Here is a 21,434-nt window from a genome sequence, read left to right on the forward strand (position 1 = left end):
AGAATATGAAATAGAGCCAATACAGAGGGAGGCAGAGCACAGAGATGGGTAGAGAAACCTAGTTCTGATGCAACTGGTAAATTATCTAATTAAGTATCAAGTAGACTTTTCAGATACAAGTTTGCTTAAAACAGTTTTAAATGGCTTTTCTATCGTTGAATCTGAGAGAATCTTGGCCTCTACAAACCATGTGGTAGGTTGCTTGTGGTTCTCACTTATTTTCACATTGGCAACACCTTGGGAGTTTTTAAAATTACAGATTTAAAAACACTCGTGGACTGATGTGTTCAATTTCATATACAGTGCGCATCATTTCAGGGCTTCAGCCATTCTGAGCTCTGTTGTGACCGTCGTCAGAAAGTGCCTACTACTTGTGCTGTTGCATATGAAGATACTTTATAAAGAGAGCTTCATAGACAACTCCAGAATTGTGTTGAATCTATTTCCAAATTCTTTTACATCCTCCACTTTTGAATCTAGTGGTCCTACGCCCTCATCTAACATCAGAACTCTCTTTTAGAGAAAAAGAATGGTGATAGTTACACACACACACACACACACACACACACACACGTCCTCTGACTTGGTCACAGCACAATCCCCAATTTCCCATTACTTCTCTGATGGCACACATTCAAAATGCGAATTTTCATACACAAAGGAAGAATAACTCTTGAAATAATGCTTGGTGCCACTGAGGACTTGAAGCTCACACTTGATTTAGTGGAGCTGCATAGACAGCAGTGTGACTGTCTTCTCAGCAAAAGCAACAGAATTTGGAGTCAGCAAACTTTGAGGAAAAGTGACTTTAAACAGGAAACAGAAAAGTGAGTTGATAATGGCATAACAAACCAGGGGTTTTGAGAGAGAACATCAAAATCATAAGATTAATTCTTCATTTGATAGAGATCAGAGACTTGCTTGACTCAATCTGCATAGGCAGAAATCCAGAGTTCTTATTTCCTTGACTGTACCTACTCTTGATCTTCTCACTCAGTAATCCTGAGCCCCATTATTATACAAAGTAGGTATTAAGACCTCCTAACTGACATCTTCCTATCTCTGCTTGTTTTGCATTGGTAATTTCCAGTATTTTCTTTTGAAACCCAAGGGACTTCCACAAGGTCTCAAAAATTGTATTATGTACTTACGTGTATGATACTGAAGCAGATCAGATTGTTTTTCCAAAAATGACTGTACCTATACATATCTCATTCCACTTTTTAAAAATATACAATGTGACATTGACATTCTCCTTCAAGAGGTAGGGTCTAAGTTCTCTCCCCTTAATCCTGGAGGGACTTGTTAACCTCGACCAATACAATGTGGTCAAAATAACACTGAATAACAAGCTCTTTCTCTTGACATAATCAATACGGGAGCTCTGAGTCAATGTGTAACAAGTAAGACTGCCCTAAGCCCCCCATGCTGGTAGATTACATGGAGAGACTGCATCAAGCTAGAGAGATGCCCAAAGAGCTCCAGTTATTCCAGCTTTCAGTTATTTGAGTCTTTTAAGCTCAGGGCTCAGACAAGTGAGTAAGAGAAGCCCTGGATATTTCAGCCTCCCAATTTCTGAGCCACCCCAGCCAATGCTGAGTAGAGCAGAGACAACCATCCCTGCCGAGTCCTGCCAAGCTCGCAGATGTGTGAGCAAAATAAATGTCATTATTTTAAGCCAACAAGTTTTATACATCCCTAGTACCCGGAACAGCCATCGTCTGCTCTTGCCAGCTAAGATCACTAACTTGTGGAAAGAAAGTATTCAAGAGCCTCTCAGGGTGACTTGGCTGTTTGGAAAGCTAAGAAAGAGAAATATCAAGCATGCAAGGTATAAGATGCTATGGCTTAGTATCCAGACAAAAATCCCATGCAATGCCAGTGAAAATGCAACAGGAAGGGAAAGAATAAGAGAGATAAAGAAAACCAAACCACCACCGCAAAGGTGCATTTTAATGGGCAGACACTGTTGCTGAGTAAGAAATAAAAGACAGGTAAGAGTCCAGAAAGGAAAAAGAAAAGCATAAAGAAAGACTGTAGTTGAAATGAGACTGCCTGACTTGGAGACTACGTCACAGAAGGTGATATGGTTTCCAATTAGAAGAGACTAGTCATGGTCCCAGCAGGAAGCAGGACACATTCAAAGGGGTGTAAAAAGTTTAATGTGGGATATTTTAAAAGATGTGGGCAGAGTCAAGGGAATCAATGAAGGAAAGTAAAGATGTCCAAGACTAGCAGTGGATGGGAGCTGTTACCACCCATAGATCTGAGAAGAGAAAGGGAGTGGTCACCTGAAACCAAGCAATAGCTGGAGGTGGAGAAGGCCACCTGCAAGTGCAGTGTCCTTGGGTGAAGTCATTTCTGTCTGGCAGCAAGGGTCAAAGAGAATAAATGTCTTTTTGTCCTTAGTACCTTTCCCCCCATTCTCCAATCTCCCTTAAGTGACTTCCACTGGTCTAGCTCATGCCTTCTCAATGGGAAGCAAACATTTGTTCCTGGCAGGGCAAAAAGGAAAAAAAAAAAAACACAGCACAAAACCCTTAGCTATTATAATGGTCTGTGCCCTCCAAAAGACACAGTTCATAAATAGATATGCAATATATTTATGGTATTAAAATTTCATGGTCAGAGACAATTAGAAAAAGAATGTCTAAAAAAGCCTCCTTAGGGAGTGTAATCATGAAAATAATTGAGAAACATTGGTTAACCAACCCAAAGCTTGAGGGTGAGGGAGTCCAGTCAATGCAGCCCCTTAGAGGAGGGTCTCAGGCAAAAAGCAGTCTAGAGAATGTTCTAGAGAGACAAACAGAGGCAACTGAGCACACAGCCCTTATTAAAATTCTTCCTGACCTCTACCCTTTAGATCTCTGTATCTATGCACAGGAACAGATGGCAGTTATGATGGCTAATTCAGGGAAATCATCCATCTAGTGGAACCGCCAATGAGGAGAATTAGCAAAATGACTGTCCACACTCACAGCACACTGCGTCATCAGTGTAGAAATGTGACCTTTGTCTCGTGTGTATTTTAACATTCACAATAAAAAGAGAACAAAAAAAGAGTGCATAAACAATTCAAGGGCATGTCTACACATGTAATATTAACCCTTTGCTAATTAGTTGATTTGGTGTTATATAATGGAAAAGCAAAATTTGACAACAGGACTGAGTTAACACTTTTAGAAACCCTAAACGCCAAACAGATTTCCATGTTCTTCCCATCCTCATTGGGCTGTACTCTGCCAAACTTAACCAAAGTTGGACGATTTGCTCTCTTGGCCACAGCTATAATGGAAGGTCTATAAGAAAACCATTCTGGCAATTGGATGAATTCATCAGGAAGATGTGATTGACTGATCTTTTGAGCTGGTTCCCCACATTGAACCACCAAGATAATCTGATCATTCTATTTTAAATAACATATCTCAAATTGTGATCCACACACTTAATACTCAGATCTAGTTTCCAAATACACTTCTTTACTAAAAGAAACCAAACCTCCTTGAAGAATTGGTGGGTACCAAGGCTAGTGCGTTATTACAACCCATTGAATAGAATGGGAAATGATGAGTCCACGAGGACATAAATAAGTACACAAATGAATAAACTGAAAGTTTAATGAGGAATGGGCCATTTACCTAGTTTCATTGTGCCTTCCCACAAGGGGTACTCATCAATTACAAACAGAGGAAAAAGCAGCTGTGTAGTTGAGGAGCCTCTGAGACACCACCTTAATCAAGTAATTAAAGTGAGTGAATATTGTCAATAATGGGACAAATTGAGATGATGGGCCCTTCATAGCCTGCCATGAGAAGAACACAGTATCACCTCTGTGATAGTTCTTCAAAGATGTATCACTTGAATCCAGCCATGAGAAAACATCAGACCAACCCAAACTGGAAACATTCGAGCAGATAACTGACCTGCAATCTTCAAAAGTGTCAAGGGCAGTAAAGTCGAATTAAGGTTGGGAAACTGTTCCAGACTGGAGGAGAATAAAGAGATGTGACAACGAAATGAGAAATTTGAGTTTGAAAGGGTTTTTTTTTGTTACAAAGAGCACCATTGGAAAACTGGTGAAACTTAAATGAGATCTGAAAGTTAGTTAGTAGTGATATATCAATATTCATGTTCTAATTTTGATCTTTTTATTGTGCTCATGCAGGATGAATGCCCAATTTGTAGAAAATGCTCAGTTAAATGTTTGGGGATAGAAGACACTAGATTGGCAACTTATTCCCAAATGGTTCAGGAAAAAATGGTTATTTTTACTGTACTTGCAAATTTGCTTTAAGTTTGAGGTTGTTTAAAATAAAAAACAAAGGCAAAAGAAATGGTGCTCCAAAGATGCATTGAATCTAGTTAGCATGCAGCTTTCTGATTTGGTGAAGGGTTGGGCTAGGTGCAGGAATCTGCATTTTAGGATTCACCATAAGTGGTTGAATGAGAGGTTCTCCCAAGGGTGGCAGTTTGCAACTGTTCACTAAGCACTCAGCAAAAACATTCCACTTTCGCTCCACATTCTAGAGCCAGTCTCCCCTTCCCTCTGCCCCTTTCCTCTCAAACCCCATATCTACTTTCCTTCTGCCAGCAGCAAAGATTGTTAGAAGCCAGTGGGGAATTCTCAGGATGGAGAATTGAGAAATGATTCAAGTGGTTCTGCTAGCATTTTCTGTCTACAGAGAATACAGTACCCTGGGTTTCTGCATATCATTCCTCAGGCATGGTGATCCCTGGAGGTGAAATCATTTCCTAAGACTGTCTCTGATGGCTCCAGAGTGACAAGAGGTAGGAGAGAACAGGCACGCTTGAGCAAGGCATTAGGAGAGTGTGGCGTGAATCCAGGAAATTCTAGTGTAGGTGGACAGTTTTAAGGCTCTCTCTGGTATAGTAGGAAAGCACCACTTAGTTACATTAGAAAACTGAAATTTTGAAATACAGCTACAAAATCATAACATGAAAATTCAACACTGTTCAAATAGCAGTACCTCTCCTTAATGACAAAACAAAACTTTTCTCTGTTGAAAAATTAGTACCTAATATTATAAGTCCTCAAATGTCCTATTGGCATGGTGTCAACATTGAAAACAATCACTCTAATGCTTTAGTTCTAAAAACCCAGGGACTGAGTTTTCAACAAAACAAAGGCAAACGCATCTGACTGATGTATTCTTCATCCTTGGTTTAGAAAATCAAAATAGACAAATGGTTAAACACATAGTCTAAATTACTCACAGACATCTACAACATTTAAAGAAAGGTACCTTTAAAGTTACTATAAAAAGATCCATTGTCTATGCCCTGATAAACTCATCTTTTCCTTTAGTTTTTTAATAGTGAACTTAGTGTCACCTTTCATGAGCCCTCTAGACAATTTCAGAGGAGTTTTAAAAGAACGTTTCCTCATCTGTGAAACGAGTGTTGCCCTGGATGTTCTCAGAGGCCCACTTGGCCATTAAGAGCCATGATTCTGTGCTTTGAATTAAGGATGGAAATATTTATTGACCATGAAGAAAAGAGCTCATAAAGAATCAATTTTCATGAATATGATGGTTTGTAGAATTACAGAATTTGATAACTAAATGGACCTGAGAGACACGAGGTAAAGAATATGATCATACACCTAAGGGATGAAAATAGACTTCAGGGGTCTGATTCCTAGTTCAGGGGTCTTTCCATTAGCTTGCAACTATATTTTCCCTTTTCTCCTTCTCCCCCACCTCTTTCCTCCCTCTCTTCCTCCTTTCTTTACCTCCTTTCTTTCTTTTTTTGTTTTTTTTTTTGAGACAGAGTCTCTCTCTTTCACGCAGGCTGGAGTGCAGTGGTGCGGTCGCGGCTCACTGCAAGCTCCGACTCCCAGGTTCACGCCATTCTCCTGCCTCAGCCTCCTAAGTAGCTGGGACTACAGGCGCCCGCCACCACGCCTGGCTAATTTTTTGTATTTTTAGTAGAGACGGGGTTTCACCGTGTTAGCCAGGATGGTCTCGATCTCCTGACCTCATGATCTGGCCGCCTCAGCCTCCCAAAGTGCTGGGATTACAGGCATGAGCCACCGCGCCCGGCCTCTTTCTTTTTTTCTTACTGTCTTCTTGAGCTTGGCAATCATAAATGATAGCAATTACATGATCATTCCTTAACTGGGAAGTTTCTTATTGAAAAGCAACAAGACAACAACAATAAAAAAACACCTTTTATGGGGAGAAACATAGTGAAATCATACTATCTAAATCACATAAAATAATCTTTTTACTCAGTTTATCTTGTTTGTCAATATTTTTGTGCTTTTACTCTTTTTGATATTTAGGAGATTTTTCTTTGTGCCTGAAAATTTTGCTTTAGCTTAATTGGAAAATTTGCACTGGGCACGGTGGCTCACACCTGTAATCCCAGCACTTTGGGAGGCCGAGGCTGGAGGGTTGCTTGAGTTCAGAAGTTCGAGACCAGCCTCAGCAGCACAGTGAGACCCTGTCTCTAAAAAAACAAACAAACACAAATTAAAAATGTAAAACAAGGAACTCTGGCCTTGGGGTGCGCTACTATGGCCTTCCTGGGGTGAGGAGAGCAGGAAGACATGATGGACAAGAAGACTGTATGAATAGTGAAGAACTGTTTTTCCTGCAAGGTTTGAATTAAGTATAACCAGGGTACAACTTCTATTCTGGATTCAGTAGTGGTGGAGAGAATGAAAACACTCATCTATGCCTCCTCTCTTTCTCTCACATGCCACATCCAACGCGTCTGTGAATTCTGTTTGCTTTACCTTTAACACATGTCCAAAAGTGACCAATTATCACTCTTGCCTTTCGCTGCTACTTGGGTCAAGCCATTAATATCCCTTGCTCTAATAAACTCTTTCCTGTTTCTGCCCTTAGCCCCTCACAGTCTATTTCTCAACACAGTAACCACAAGATTCCTTTTAAAATGTAAGTTGGAGCATGTCCTATCTCTGCTTTAAATGCTCTCTTCCCATTTCACTGAGAGAAGCAGCCACAGTTCTTACAGAGGTCAACAATGCCCAAGGCAGTGATTCTCAAGATATAATCTCCATCGTAGGGCATCAGCATCACCTGGAAAATTATTGGACGTGCAGATTCTCAGCCCCACCCCCAAACCTACTGAATCAGAGACTTTGGGTGAGACCCTGAAATCTGGGTTTGACACACCCTCTGGTGATTCTCATGCACACTCAAGTGCGGAACCCACCCCTCTCCAGGATGGGCCTCTCCAGTTACTCTCCTCCCCGTCGCTCTCTGCCGCTGCTGTCACATGGACCTTCTTGCTTTTTATTAGGGTAAGTCAGACGCTTCGATCATTGGGGCTTTAGCATTTACTGTTTTTGTTGTTGTTGTTTCTTTTTTTGAGACAGAGTCTCACTCTGCCACGATCTCGGCTCACTGCAACCTCCGCCTCCCGGGTTTCAGCGATTCTCCTGCCTCAGCCTCCGAAGTAGCTGCAATTACAGGCGTGCGCCACTACGCCTGGCTAATATTTGTATTTTTAGCCTCGAACTCCTGACCTCGAGTGATCTGCCCGTCTCAGCCTCCCAAAGGGCTTGGAATACAGGCGTGAGACACCGCGCCTGGCCCACTTACTGTTTCCTCTACTGGAACACTCTTTTCCCAGATTGCTGCCTGGCTTACCCCTTTATGTTTTTCAGGTTTCTTCTCAAATAGAAACTTAATAATCAGAGAGATCTCACATATTTTAAAACCCAGCCCAGCTGTCTCCTAATTTCCCCCACCACATACACACGCACTCACTCCCACATTCATACACACTTGGGCATTCCCTAGCTCCTCCCCTGCTCAATTTTTCTCCATGGCTCTTGGCATGACGCCTCCCATGAAGTTGTTATCACAATGTCAGCTACGTCTGCAGTCATCTGGGGGCTTTCTTGGGACTGGAGGATCTGACTCCAAGATGGTTCGCTCAGATGACTTAGATCTTGGTGCTGGCTGCCAGCAGGGGGCCTCAGCTCCTTGCCGTGAGAACCTCTCCACGGAGCTGGGGTCCTCAGACATGGTGGCTGCCTTACCCCAGAGCAAGTGATCCGAGAGGGCGCAAGGTAGAAGCCATCGTTTGTGACCTAAACTATCACACATTAGCATGAGATATGGTGGCCCAGAACCTCAAGATATGCTACTGTCCAATTCCTGACTGACAGAAACTCCGAGATAATAATTGCTTATCATTGGTTGAAGCTTTAGGATAAATTTTCAGGCAGCGATAAATAATTTATTATACATTGTATCCATTTTTTATCTGCCAACCCCCAATGCCACATACCCTAGAATAAAAGCCCCAAGAGAATAGGGGCCTCTATTTTATATATCGAATATAAGCCCCAAGAAAGCAGGGGCTTATAATATATTAATATAATACATATATATTATATTGTGTTCAGGGCTTAGAACAGTACCTACACTGTCAAATGGTAGGCATTAACAAAAGTATGTGGAATGGGTGCTTGGAGAAACTGGATGGTAGGCAGCTATGCCGATGTGGTTGGAGGAAGGATGCAGCGGATGTTTCTGCAGTAGCATCGTTTTGCACAACTATAGAGGACCTCGTGCACACTGAATTCCATGTGAGTGGAGACTTCTGGGAGGACAGCTCCATGCAAAATTAATTTCGACCTTGTGGATCTCTGGAAGGGCTTTGGGGGACCTCCCCCAGGGTTCCATTGGCCATATTTTGAGAAACACTTATCAGGGAAAGAAGACCACAGGCAGTAAGAATAAGGCCCAGCCTCAGAAGAGAGATTCTTGGTCCCAGAATCTTACAGAAATAGCTGACAGTCAACAGATCTCAAGAGACCATGAGGACCAAACAATGGCTGTCTGAGTGGCAAGCTCTGAACTGAGGGCCGATAACTAGAGACCACCTCTTTCCTCATGCCCCTGACCTAATCTGGTACCCTCCTTAAAGTTTTAGAGACAGTTAAGTAGAGATTGAGAAATTATTGAGGTGTGTGGTTGTGTAAATATTGGAGATAGGCTGCTGATGCTCCTTGACTTAAGATGGGGCTATGTCTTGATAAACCCATTGTAGGTTGAAAATACTGTAAGCAAAAATGCATTTAATACACCTAACTTGCACAGACGGGCATTTTGTAGACATGATGAAGTGTGAAAACACAAGACATCATATCCAAAAACTGCTGACAACACAGGCCACTCTAGAGTGCAGTATCAGTTGTTTACCGTCGTCATGGTGCGGCTGACTGGGGGCTGCGGCTCACCGCACAGCATCATGAGAGACTATCATATCGAGAGTCCAGAAGAACATCAAAATTCAAAACCAAAGTAAGATTTCTACTGAATGCCTATTGCTTTCACATCATCAAGTCAAAAAACCCTAAATCAAACCATTGTAAGTGGGGGACCTTCTGTAGTTTCTTGGGAATCTGGACTTGAAGATAAGAGGAATAGAGATCAGGAAGATGAAGACAGACTGGAAGAAAGTCCCTTTGGGACTGGAATTAGTGCAACTGGGGGCTGGGGAGGGGAGGCATGCAGAGTGTGCTGAGTGAACCTAAGGGAAACAGGAGAGAAACAAACCCAGCTAGATGTGCGACGCAAGCAATGCATTTAAAAATGTATCTCTGCTTGCAAAAGTATTTTGTTCATGTTAAAAGGAATTTCAAGCATTAATAAGTAAGGTGGGGGAGTTTTCGGTGGGAGGGAGCTCTTCTTGTTTCAAATTCAATATACTCACTGAGCAGCTCTTCTGTCTAGTCAACGTGCCCGGTGTTTTCCATAAATCATCTTATTTAAATTGCCCTGCAGTCCTGCAAGATCAGTTTCCCTTCTGTCCATTTAATGTATGAAGAAACAGTCAGGTTAGAAAAACTGCCCAAGTAGGAAGCAGAACATGGACAATTGAGAGTTCTGTCCATACTCATACTGAACTGTTTCTCTATGGGTATGAGGGTCCATGTATGTTATCACCAAACTTGGGTTACCTCCAAGAGTGAAAGGGAACATTGCTAACAAATGCCAATGGCAATATGCATAAATTGGGATAGTTCCCGGTCAAACAGAACCTGTGGTTTCTCTGCCTTGGTAGATTCAGCCCTTCTCACAATGGAAAATGCCTTAATACTCACATTCTTGAAGTCCCATTTAAAGTCCTAGAGCTGACTGTGAAACAGGACTCGGTGGTCTGTTTAATGGGTAAGTATGGGGAGCACCAGTACAAATGAAAATAGACCACTGGGTCCTTCTACTACTTTGTGGTGGGGGATAGTTCAGAATTGCCTGGAATCAAGCAGAATATAAGAAAAATATGATTAAAGCAAAATGGTGGTATAGGCATTTATTGTATTCTGATTTTTCACCATGGAAATTTACACATTTTGCTTAAATTCTTGATATTTTAAAGTCTAGAGGATAAAACAAAGCTTTTCTTCAGGGGAAAGCTGCTTTTCCTGAATCCTTATTTTGTTAAAAGCTGGCCAATCACTAAGCTCATTTGAGTGATGGCAAAGTCAAAATTATGACTGCCTGATTTTACCCTTCACTGCACTTGTCAAAAAAATTAAATTAAAAATCGTGCTTATGAATATAATGCATGAACTGCTGCATGGCATTCTGAAAGATAGAATGTCCCTTCTGTCCAGCCACTCACAAAACAGCATGTCACACGATACTTTAATATGCATAGAAAATAATGGGGCAGAGAGAAAATTCTGCCTCTTAGGAAATACAAGCTACGTTCCATAAATGGTTCATGTATTCAGAAAAATTTATTTTAGTAAAATAATAATAATAATAACTTTAATATTATCATTAGATCCTTCAAACTGGCATAGTGCTTTCTAGTTTCCAAAATGTTTCCACATATAATTTCGTCTGACAAAAGACATCATTAATATTTTAAAGTGCAATATAGGTTTGCTTGATTTAGAATTGCAAGGGTTCAGTTTCCTGATGAATGAGCATCCCACGTATGCTTATTGAATATTCTATGTAAAGGCAATTGCGGAGCAAGAGTCAAAGTGCTAGTGCTTTCTGTAAAAATATGATGGAAAGTTCCATTTGTTACCAAAAGCCACTGAAGGCTTTGGAGACTTAGGTATGGAGAAAATTACTGTTTGAAACATGCTACTGAACTTAGCAGCATATAGTCCATTTAGTTCTTTTTTAATGAAAATATGTGTTTGTTTTATAAAATAATTCATTATATGTGTGTATGCATATTCAATTTCACATACATTTAGAAAGTGGAATATGAAACTCTCCAAAACCCATCTGTGCTCCTTCTTCACTCCTCCAACATAATTTCTGAGGTCAACTTGATATGTATCTTTCCAGGCTGTGTATTAGAAATGTATGTATGTGTATAGATATATGCGTATGTGTATATATGTACACACATGTGTATATATCTATATGTATGTAAAGATACATATATACACATGTGTACATATACACACATATACATATATACACATATATGTGTGATTAGATAAGTAAACAGATGCATACATATAGATAGCACATACCTACAGATATATATACACCCATATATTTGTATGTGCATACATACATATATACATACATATAGATAGCACATACCTACAGATATGCACACACGTGTATGTGCATGTATGTATATGTATGTGCATGTATGCATATATGTATGTATTCATAGCCATGTATTCAAGAATTAGATAGATGCATACACATATATACATACATTCAATAGATATCACATACCTACACACCTATATATATGCACACACATATAGGTATGTGTATACATATATACATATAAGGTATACACATATACATACTATATGTGTGTGCATATATATATATATATATAGTAGGTATGTGCTATCTATATGTATTTACATATATATGTATGCATCTATCTATCTAATTCTTGAATACATGGCTGAGCTGGTGCTTTTGTAAGGGAAATTCTTAGAAACAGAAATGATAAAAGTGCCAGGATCAAGAGTTCTAAGCAGGCACTGAAATCAATATTTGCTTTGAGGCATCTGCCAACCCCAGGTAACCTAGACTCAAGAACAACAGTTCTCAAGTTTGAGCGTGCATCTTCAGATGAAGAGCTTTTGAGAATACAGATTACAGGACCCCACTTCAGGTTTCTGATTCAGTAGGTCTGGGATGTGAACCTAGAATTTATTTTTTGTTTTTTTTGTTTGTTTGTTTTTTTTTTTTTTTTTTTTTTAGACTGAGTCTTGCTCTGTGGCCCAGGCTGGAGTGCAGTGGCTCGATCTCAGCTCACTGCAACCTCCACCTCCCAGGTTCAAGCAATTCTCATGCCTCAGCCTCCTTAGTAACTGGGATTACAGGCACATGCCACCATTCCCAGCTAATTTTTGTATTTTTAGCAGAGACAGGGGTTTCACCATGTTGGCCAGGTTGGTCTGGAACTCCTGACCACAAGTGATCCACCCGCCTCGTGCTCCCAAAGTGCTGGGATTATAGGCATGAGTTTCCAGGTGAGGCTGATGGATGCAGATTCAAGAACACTCTTTGAGAACCACTAGCTAGAGCTTGGATTTGAATGAGCCACACGTGTGAGGCGTGGCGGGGCCCGTGCTAGCGTCATAAATAGAGTGGGAGATTTGCCTATGTCAGTTTTAGCATCGGTCGCGAGAAAAAAGGGAAAAAAAGGTCTCTGTTGAGATTTCCTCATCTTATACATGGACTAAGATGGGTTTAAGGACCATTAGCCAACAAAATAAAAACAAAACTCTAAGCCAAATATGTACTTTAAGGTATTGCTAAGGTAATACTTAGAAAACCAAGTGTAAATAAATGAGCTCTTAAAGCAACATCAAAAAAGCTTCCATAAGTAAAAATCCAAGGAACATGATCATCAGAAAGGCAAAATACACAAGGAAATAACCAAGCGCATAAGTTTGCAGAATCAATAAACTGCAGAATCAGACTTGTACAGACTGGAGATATTAAAATTTATGATGCAGATTATTAAACATATTTTATGTGTTAATTAAATAAAAAATGACCATGTATACTTGAAAAGGAACCAAATAAAACCTATCAAAAAAGAAAACTATATTAGAAATTGGGTGAAGAGTTAAACATCAGATTAAATAAAGTTGAATAGAAAATTAGCAAATTAAATGACAGACTTGAGAAAAATTAGCCAGAAGGCATCAGAGAGAGAAGAGACACAGAGGACAAAAATGCGATATGGGTTAAAAGTCATGAAGAACAGAGAAGGAAAGAATAGAAAGTAACAGATTAGAAGTTCTATTTGGTGCAGTGATACATGAGAATTTTTCAGAACTAATGAAAGATGCCGTTTCCCAGATCCAAGAAGTACAGCAAATTCTAAGAAGGATGCATAAAAATGAATCTATACCTAGGCACATCATAGTGGTACCATGGAACACAGAAGATAATGAGTAGATTGTCAAAGCAGACAGAAAGGAAAAACAGATAAGCTTAAAAGAAGCAAAAAACAAACGGAAATATTCCTTAACAACTACAGGAAAACTTCAAAATGTTGCAAGAAAATAACCATCAATCTCAAATTTTTACCCACCAATACTGCTTTTAGAGAATAATGCAAAATAATACCATTTTCAGACAAATAAGGCCTGAGAGACTTTCACTAAAGGAACCTGTAGAGAATTTACTTCTGAAAGACAAAGGAAGAAGTATGAGAAAAGTATGCTTTATTAAAGGTGCTAAGTTTTTTTTTGTTGTTTTTTTTTTGAGACGGAGTCTCGCTCTGTCGCCCAGGCTGGAGTGCAGTGGCGCAGTCTCGGCTCACTGCAAGCTCCGCCTCCCGAGTTCACGCCATTCTCCTGCCTCAGCCTCTCCGAGTAGCTGGGACGACAGGCGCCCGCCACCACGCCCGGCTAATTCTTTTTTTTGTATTTTTAGTAGAGACAGGGTTTCACCGTGGTCTCGATCTCCTGACCTCATGATCCGCCTGCCTTGGCCTCCCAAAGTGCTGGGATTACAAGCGTGAGCCACCGCGCCCGGCCTAAAGGTGCTAAGTTTTCTACAATAATATTCTTTCAACTTTTTGTAAGAAAAAAAAAAAAGATCTAAATTATGGGGAGTTAGAATTAATGCAACTGGTACTAACCAGGTTTTTTTCCAAACAATTCTGTGTATGCCTTGCTGGCTCATAGATGGCATTATCATTTATAGCACATGACAGCCAATCAATTAGTAACTTGAAATTACTGATAATTTCATTATTGGTATGGTGTTGAGTGTGTGAAACCAAAGTATACAGAGGTTCATGAGATTTTAATAAAAATAATAAAACCACTATATTCAAAAGTACACAGCATAAAAATGCAAATAAATACATTTAGAGGTTGTTTGATTTTTAATTTTGATGTTCAGTATCTTAGCGAGATTATTTACTAAAGTAATAATGCTTCACTCAAGGTTATAATGTTGACGATATTTCTTCCTTCAAAAAATTTGTTCTAATTTCCAGGAAAGAGAAAGAGAAAAGGATTACAGAAGCTGTGTTTTTTCTAGAAAAAAAAAAAGAAAAAAAAAGAAGAGATTGTGACATTAACAAACTGCATGGACTTGGGCAAGTTAAAGAAGCATTTGCAGTCTGTACTTTAAAAAAATTCGGTAGAATGAGAAAATTTGACCATATGTTCTTGAAATTTTTCTTCTGAATCTAAATACAGTTATTATGACTATATATGCTGGAAAATCTAGGTGAGTTTGTTTTCTACAACCCTTTCTGAAAATGTGTGTTATCAGGTAAAAGGAGGAAATCAGTAGTACCTGTGAGGGTGGGAAGTGGGCCAGGGAACCCTAAAGAAGGAGGAGAAGAGAGATGTGGCCAAATGTTGGGGCATTAAGCTGAGTGATCGATAAATAAAAATACCAGGAGCTTCTCTTTCTAAAAAAATATGAAATGACCAAGCTAGAGAAACATTGATAACGCTACGCTGGGAAGAAGACCTAGAGAGAAGAGTAATGATCGGCCTTAAAATTTGCCCCTCTTCCAGTGATACCAGATTTCATTTGCATATGCACTAGGAAAGAATGATTGTAACTCTTTGTATCATAACAGAAAATGGAACACATGCAAGAGTACAATGCGTGAATTCAGGGACATGGGTTATTTTGTCAAAACAGAAACTTTGATAAAGTAATAAGTGCCATATGTATGGTAAACCCAGCTGATAGCAATCACTTAAGCATATCCTGAGAATGAACCACGTGGTGGATGCACCTCAATGCGGTTCAAAGTTCTCAACTAGAATCCAGGAGTGGCAACCTGGAGATTGATTCCTTATCTACAGGGAACATCTGAGCCCCTGGCCCATCCTGTGGAACTCAGGCTGCACAAGGGTTGGAGGCCCTTTGTCTTGGGTTAAGTAAAGGTTGCCATTGCATGTTTTTTTTTATAAGCGGCTGTGGTCCTCCTGCCCAGGCTGCTGCCACCAGGCTCTCTCTCCTGTATGAAAGCCCCCAGGAAAACCCCATGTCTCTTTCAGTGATTCTGGGGCTCTTCAGCCTCTCGAACCTGGTGTCATCCTCACTAAAGTTGGGAGGGGTTCAGCACAACAGCACATCAGGGAATCATCCACTGCTGCCTGCCGGATGGCGCTCCCTTTCTCACTCTTTGCCCAGCATTTTTACTTTTTTATTTGTCTTTGAAGCCCTCTTAGGAACAAATGCACAATTCCCATGTTTCTGGAGAATGCCTCACATTCACATTTCACCACAGACAGAATGTCCCTGCTAGCAAATCCAGTTACCACATTTTCATCTTTATGATTCAGAGCAGATTGTTATACCACATAATTACAGGAGGTGAAGCTGTATTATTGAGTCATATTAGGATTCGAGAATGATGTTCCTAAACAAAGCAACTGATTTAGGAAGTAAATGAAGTTTTCACACATTGGAAGGAGTAACTTGGAAGAATTCCCTTCTTTAATTAAAGGCGGAAGAACTGCTACAGCTTAATAGCCGTTATATGAGGCTCAGAAATGACAACAGGCTCAGGTTCTGGAAAACAACTTTTGACACAGGTTATGGATGTGATGGGAATCATTTGGTGAGGTAGAGTTTCTCTAGGGGAAAGGTGAGTATTGCTTTGCCCCAGCTCCTTACCCTAGTGTGGCCTTAAGAGATGGTCTAGAAAATGACCGAACTACAACAGGAGATTGGAAGCCCCAGCTACTCTCTCAACCAGGCAGTAACAAAGCTTAACATCTTGGGTGAATTATTGCAGCTGGCCTTTTCCCTGGTTCTAAGTGTTCTTCTCTGAATGATTTTAAACTCTCAAGCACATTTCACTGAATTAGGGCAGTGCATACCCTACAATGGCCATGATTATTATATTGATAACAACAGCCATCACTGACAGAAGGCCAGGCCAGTGCTAGGCCAGTACCCATGCTATTTCTACTCTTTACTGTCAGTAGGAAACATTCCTCCTTCGCTCCTTGTCTAGAGGAGGGGTCACATCTATTTCTGTGCCTTTCTGCACTTCTCCTCACTTACAGTAAGCCTGAGAGAAGGAAACAGTTCCATCTTGTGTCTCTCTCAGACCCACCTGCCTACAGAGAAGGCGTGTTCCTGGTCTGCTCGTACTATAACAAGCTGACCAGGGCAGTCTTGGTCTAGGAAGCTGAGGACACCTGCACTTGCCTGTGAGGGGACAGTGATTAAAGCTTTCCTATTTAGAGCTGAAATTCAGGATTAGGGAAGCCCATCTGGGGGTAGGGCAACCAGATGCTCTGGCCTTATCACATTAGTATTCAAGCTAATGCTTTGATTTCCACCTTTCTTTCAGCTTTGGCTTCTCGACTGGTACTGAACTCCCAGGAAGGTGAAAAAGCAGCGTCATTCCTTAGCACCGGAAGCCCTGGCACTCACAGGGATACTGTGCAGTCCTACATGTGAGCAGCTCCAGAGTTCAAGTGAGACCCGCTGCTAGGAGAGAAGTAAGCTGACAGCGCCCAGCAACCACACTGTTGAGAACCCCTGTGGCATCATGTTCCTGTGGAGGCCGGCCACTTTCTCGCCAAACTACTTGCAGCCAGTGACCGTGCATGGGAAAGCAAGACCCTGGAGCCCAGCTATTCCTGCCCAGTGCAGGACTCCTCCAGACTTCCAGACTGCACTGCAGACTGAGGCATTTCCTAGCTGAGCCTCCTTCTTTTCTTCTCTCCTTTCAGCTGCTCCTGCTCCATTGCCCATTTCTCTCACCTTTATCTTGCACTTCTGCTTCCATCTTGGCATCTTCTTCCCTCAAGACCCAACCTGATACCATCAGTATTATTACACTCTTCATTTCCCAGTGGAGGAGGTGGGGATCCAGGCAAGAAGGACAAAGCGTAAATATGCTCCCTTTAAAAAGTTTGTACTGCTCTATCGCTTCTGGGCCTTTGAGCTAAGATCAAGTGTAAAAGTTTGTACTACTCTTAGGTTGGAGGTTCACATGAAAAGAACATCTCATCAACATTTCAAAAGAAAATTTGAATGAATTGTATGTTGTACTAGTGTGTAAAAGAGAGACAGTGTCGTTTATTCATAAAACTGAGTCCAGTGGGATCTGCCCATTCAATGCAAAAATGCAAAGGTACCTAGGATCTTAGAAAATGAAAGACAATGCTAAAGACAGGAACCATTTCCAGCATCTGTTGTTGAGGTCTGAATCTGGAAAGACTCAGAATGTATTTATCAGAAAAACAATTTCCCCAATAAGCCAATAGCTGCAAAGCTGGTCATCACATGCAAATCTTGAACTTCACTTTTACACAATTTTGGAACATGTAACTGGTAAGCACTACCTACAATTTTTTGCTTTGCAGACATGGAAAATACATCACACTGACAAAATGGACTTTTAAAATTTGGGTTTTACCTTAACAAAATAAACTTGAGTCTGATTTCAACTTCAAACAATATTAGAAAGGGATAAAAGAATTTCTCTGTGATATTTTAACCCTTAGGAACATCTGAACATGAGTGTGTTTGTACACATAATTTAAAAATTAAATATGTTTCTTTTCATGGCATAATTTTCTAAAGGAAGGAGGGACAGGACTTACCCTCGCTAGAGTCTTTCGAACATTCTGGCTTCTTTGCTTTGCTCTTTTTGTAGGGTGGAGAGAGGTCTTTTGGCTCTAACCCCTCTGGAATCACAAAGATTTAATATTCTCATTTAAATATTTACCAGGAGGGTTCAAAATTATGTTGAAATTTAAAAATGTTTTCTTCTTAGTAAACCTACACACACGCTGAATCTTAATTGCAGTTTCATCTGTCATCATGGCTGAGCGAAATTCTGGCAAGGACTTGTGGTTCTCCAACCTACATAGACTTAAACTTAAGGCTTAAGCTAAAACATTTTTGTAGATAACATTAGTGATTCACACAAATGTAAAATCTTACACATGTGCTTTTATAAATTTAGAAATTCTCCATAAGGGAACCCTGTTAATATTTTTTCCTCCAAGAGTGTTCGATTTCAATCTTCATAGATTAATTGACAATTGTCATTGTGCAATTTCATCTTACTCAGTACTGAAAGCAGGGCTAGAGGAATGGAGAAAGGAATGGGGCTAGAAATTACCCTGCTTCTATTTAACAAACTGTTTCTAGTAATCCAGATTCTAAACAACTTCTGTATGTCCCAGTTAAATTACTGTGCTTCCTATTTTCCTCAATGCCCCTCTAAGTCTATCCGTGGGGGCAAATAAATTAAATTCTGATGACAGTGTCAGGAAAGCATCTCCGAGTTTATTCCATTTGGATATAGAACACTTCATTAGGTGTTAATTTATGTATTTAGCCCTGGTCTTCCTGCTGAGCTCATGACTTATGTCTTCAACAGCCTACATGGCATCTTGTCTGGGATTTGGGAATGGATACCTGTTTGCCCCTCTAGATCCACTCTCCACCTTCACCACCCCTGCTGTGCTCTGGGAGGCTGAATTTTCTGGATTGCATCAATGAACTCCCTGGTTCTCTGGCTTCCTATTAGATGTAGCCAGTGGTGAGCTCAGGGCATTTACTTTCTAAGCACCTGGTGATTTTCATGAGCTGGTTGTATCCCTCAATCTAAGGTTACAGACCCTAGAGTTGGCCTTCTCCATGTGGCCCTCTAAGTTTCTTGGCTCCCGTAGCCACCTCCTTCCCATTGTCCCTTCAGGGCTGGTACTTAACTATGCCCCACACTTCACGGCACTAATAATTTCCTTTCCTGCACTCAATTCCCATCAGGCCCTTTCTATTTTTTTGTAAAGGACCTCATCAGGCATTTCAAATTTAAAATCAGACAGAATCATACACTTGATGTTTATAAGCATGTTCTTTCCACAGTATTGCACATCTCAAGGAATGGTATTACTGTCTACCCAGGAATTTAAACTCCAAACTGAGATGCCATTCTCAATATTTTTCTTCATTTACTTTTCCAGTTGAAGCAATCATAAGTCCTATCATAAGCCCTATCAGCTCCATTCTAAAATAGATTTCATATTCATCTACTGTGTTCAATCTTTGTAATCACCACAGTAGCCCAGACCAGCATCTCACAACCCTCTAGCCTTCTAATCTCCCCGCTTCTACTCTTTACTCTCTGCTTTCTATCCTCATCACAGCAGCCAGTGTGAGCTTTTGAAACATAAACCAGATCACATTGCTCACCTGTTTAAAAACCATTGCTTAGAATAAGATCCAAATCCAATTCCAGGCCTAGCACAGCATGTCATTTGGGCCCCACTTACCACACTAGCCTCACCTCCCACTTGTGTTTGGCTCTAGCTTTGTCAGTTTCCTTTCCCTTTGTGTTCCTCCATCACTGCTAGGCTGGTTCCTGCCTCAGAACCTTTGCACCTGCTGTTCTCACCCCCACTTCTCTAACACACATATTCATAGGTCTGCTCCCTTCTCGCCCTTTGAATCTCAGATCAAATTCAACTCCCTAGAAGACCTTCCCTGACTGCCTAATCTAAAGGCTCACCAGAAGGGAAATTTCTCTCAAACACACCACTTTTATCTGAAATTATCTCACTCTCTGGTGTATCCCTTTATTGCATGTCTCCTTCCTCATCTCATCCCCAAGAACGTAAATTCCATGAGAAAAGGGCACTTGTCTTTCCTAATCCCTCTTGTATCCCTGGTGCCTAGCAGTGCCTTGAGAATTTCATTTCAAATTCTATTTTATTTTCACTTCCCCAGGCCTTTCTTTAAGGCCAAGATATAATGGGGACCCTGCCTAATTCTCTCTTAGCAGCTGTCGCCTTCATGCCAGGATTCTAAAATTACATTACAGAGCTATGGCGACTCATTTCTCATTTCCCATTTATTAAAAAAAGGAACAGAACAAAAAAAAACCCCACATTTGATAGATGTGCTATTAAAAACTTTGGCATTATAAACTGCAAAGCTTTGGGCACTAGGCTAGGTTTTCCGTGGTTGCAAGTCAGTCACATCTAAGGTTATTACCACAGCCAGGGTGAAAAATTTTGCCAACGACTACATTAGCAACTCCCACAAACTTCTGTCACCAGGTGCGAGATGGATGTTCACCCTTGGAATGGGTTCAGCAAAAACAGAAATGAGATGCTTGGAGCAGCTCACCGAGTGCAAATACTGGGCTCAAATGGATTCATAGAATGGGCAAAGAGACATTTGCAACCTCACTGGGAGAAAAATCTAACCCTTCTATGTCACTGCCATGTGTCGTCTGCAACTGGGATTAAGAAGAGAGTTTCCAGTGCTGAAAATTCAACTCCAAACCAGCATTTCTCCAAATCACTTTTTGCATTTTTGTGAGTTACATTTCTAGGTCTTCATTTTCCACCAGAATGGGAATTCCTGGGGAGTGGGTACTATTTAAAAAGACATTCATGTGCCACATTTTGAAATATCTAAGCACCCCCAAAGTACTAATATTTTAGTTTTGAAAAAGTTGTAGAGCACTCCTTGGGTCTGTGGGCGTGCTTACATGTTGAATATGAACATGAAACATGTTCTATGAAACAGTATTGTATCATTTCATGATACCACGGGTAAAGTGTTTTGGGGCATGCAAATGAAAGTCACAGATACATATGGCCTCTGTGCCCAAGTTTCTACTTGTGGCTTGGGAGGAACAACTTTCCCTCTTGGCCTGGGGGGAGTGAAGAAGAGAGTTGCTTCTACTTCTCCTCAAAAGCACCCCCATGCTTCTCCTTGACAATGTATCATGTCTTCTAGCTTGCCCTGTGTCTGGCAGAGGGTGGAAACCTGGAGATTTGCCAGGAGCATGGCTTTGTCCCCTGAGGGACTCAACTGTGCATCCAGCTGTGATGTCGTTGAGTTTCCATAGGTGGTTGACAATTTTCTGTCCCTACTGGCTCAGGTTGGGGCTAATTTCAACAGTGCATAGTCATGGAAATGAAAGGACATGGGAAAACATTTGCCATTAAGGAATTAAGGATG

General features: G+C 40.7%; 1 protein-coding gene across 5 annotated transcripts in view; it reads right to left on the bottom strand.

The window, feature by feature from the left end:
* MACROD2 (mono-ADP ribosylhydrolase 2) overlaps positions 1 to 21,434 on the bottom strand; it is a 2,131,323-nt gene that overhangs the window by 147,156 nt on the left and 1,962,733 nt on the right. For 3 of the 5 annotated variants that reach the window (XM_058432747.1, XM_058432750.1, XM_032143320.2), the window contains one exon: positions 18,056 to 18,139. The exons of the other annotated variants lie outside the window; for them this stretch is intronic. In XM_058432747.1, the coding sequence (XP_058288730.1) occupies positions 18,056 to 18,139 (84 nt within the window). The remainder of the gene's footprint in view (positions 1 to 18,055; positions 18,140 to 21,434) is intronic. 5 annotated transcript variants of the gene reach the window in all.

Source organism: Hylobates moloch, unplaced genomic scaffold (assembly GCF_009828535.3).
Source record: "Hylobates moloch isolate HMO894 unplaced genomic scaffold, HMol_V3 SCAFFOLD_21, whole genome shotgun sequence".
NCBI lineage: Eukaryota > Metazoa > Chordata > Mammalia > Primates > Hylobatidae > Hylobates > Hylobates moloch.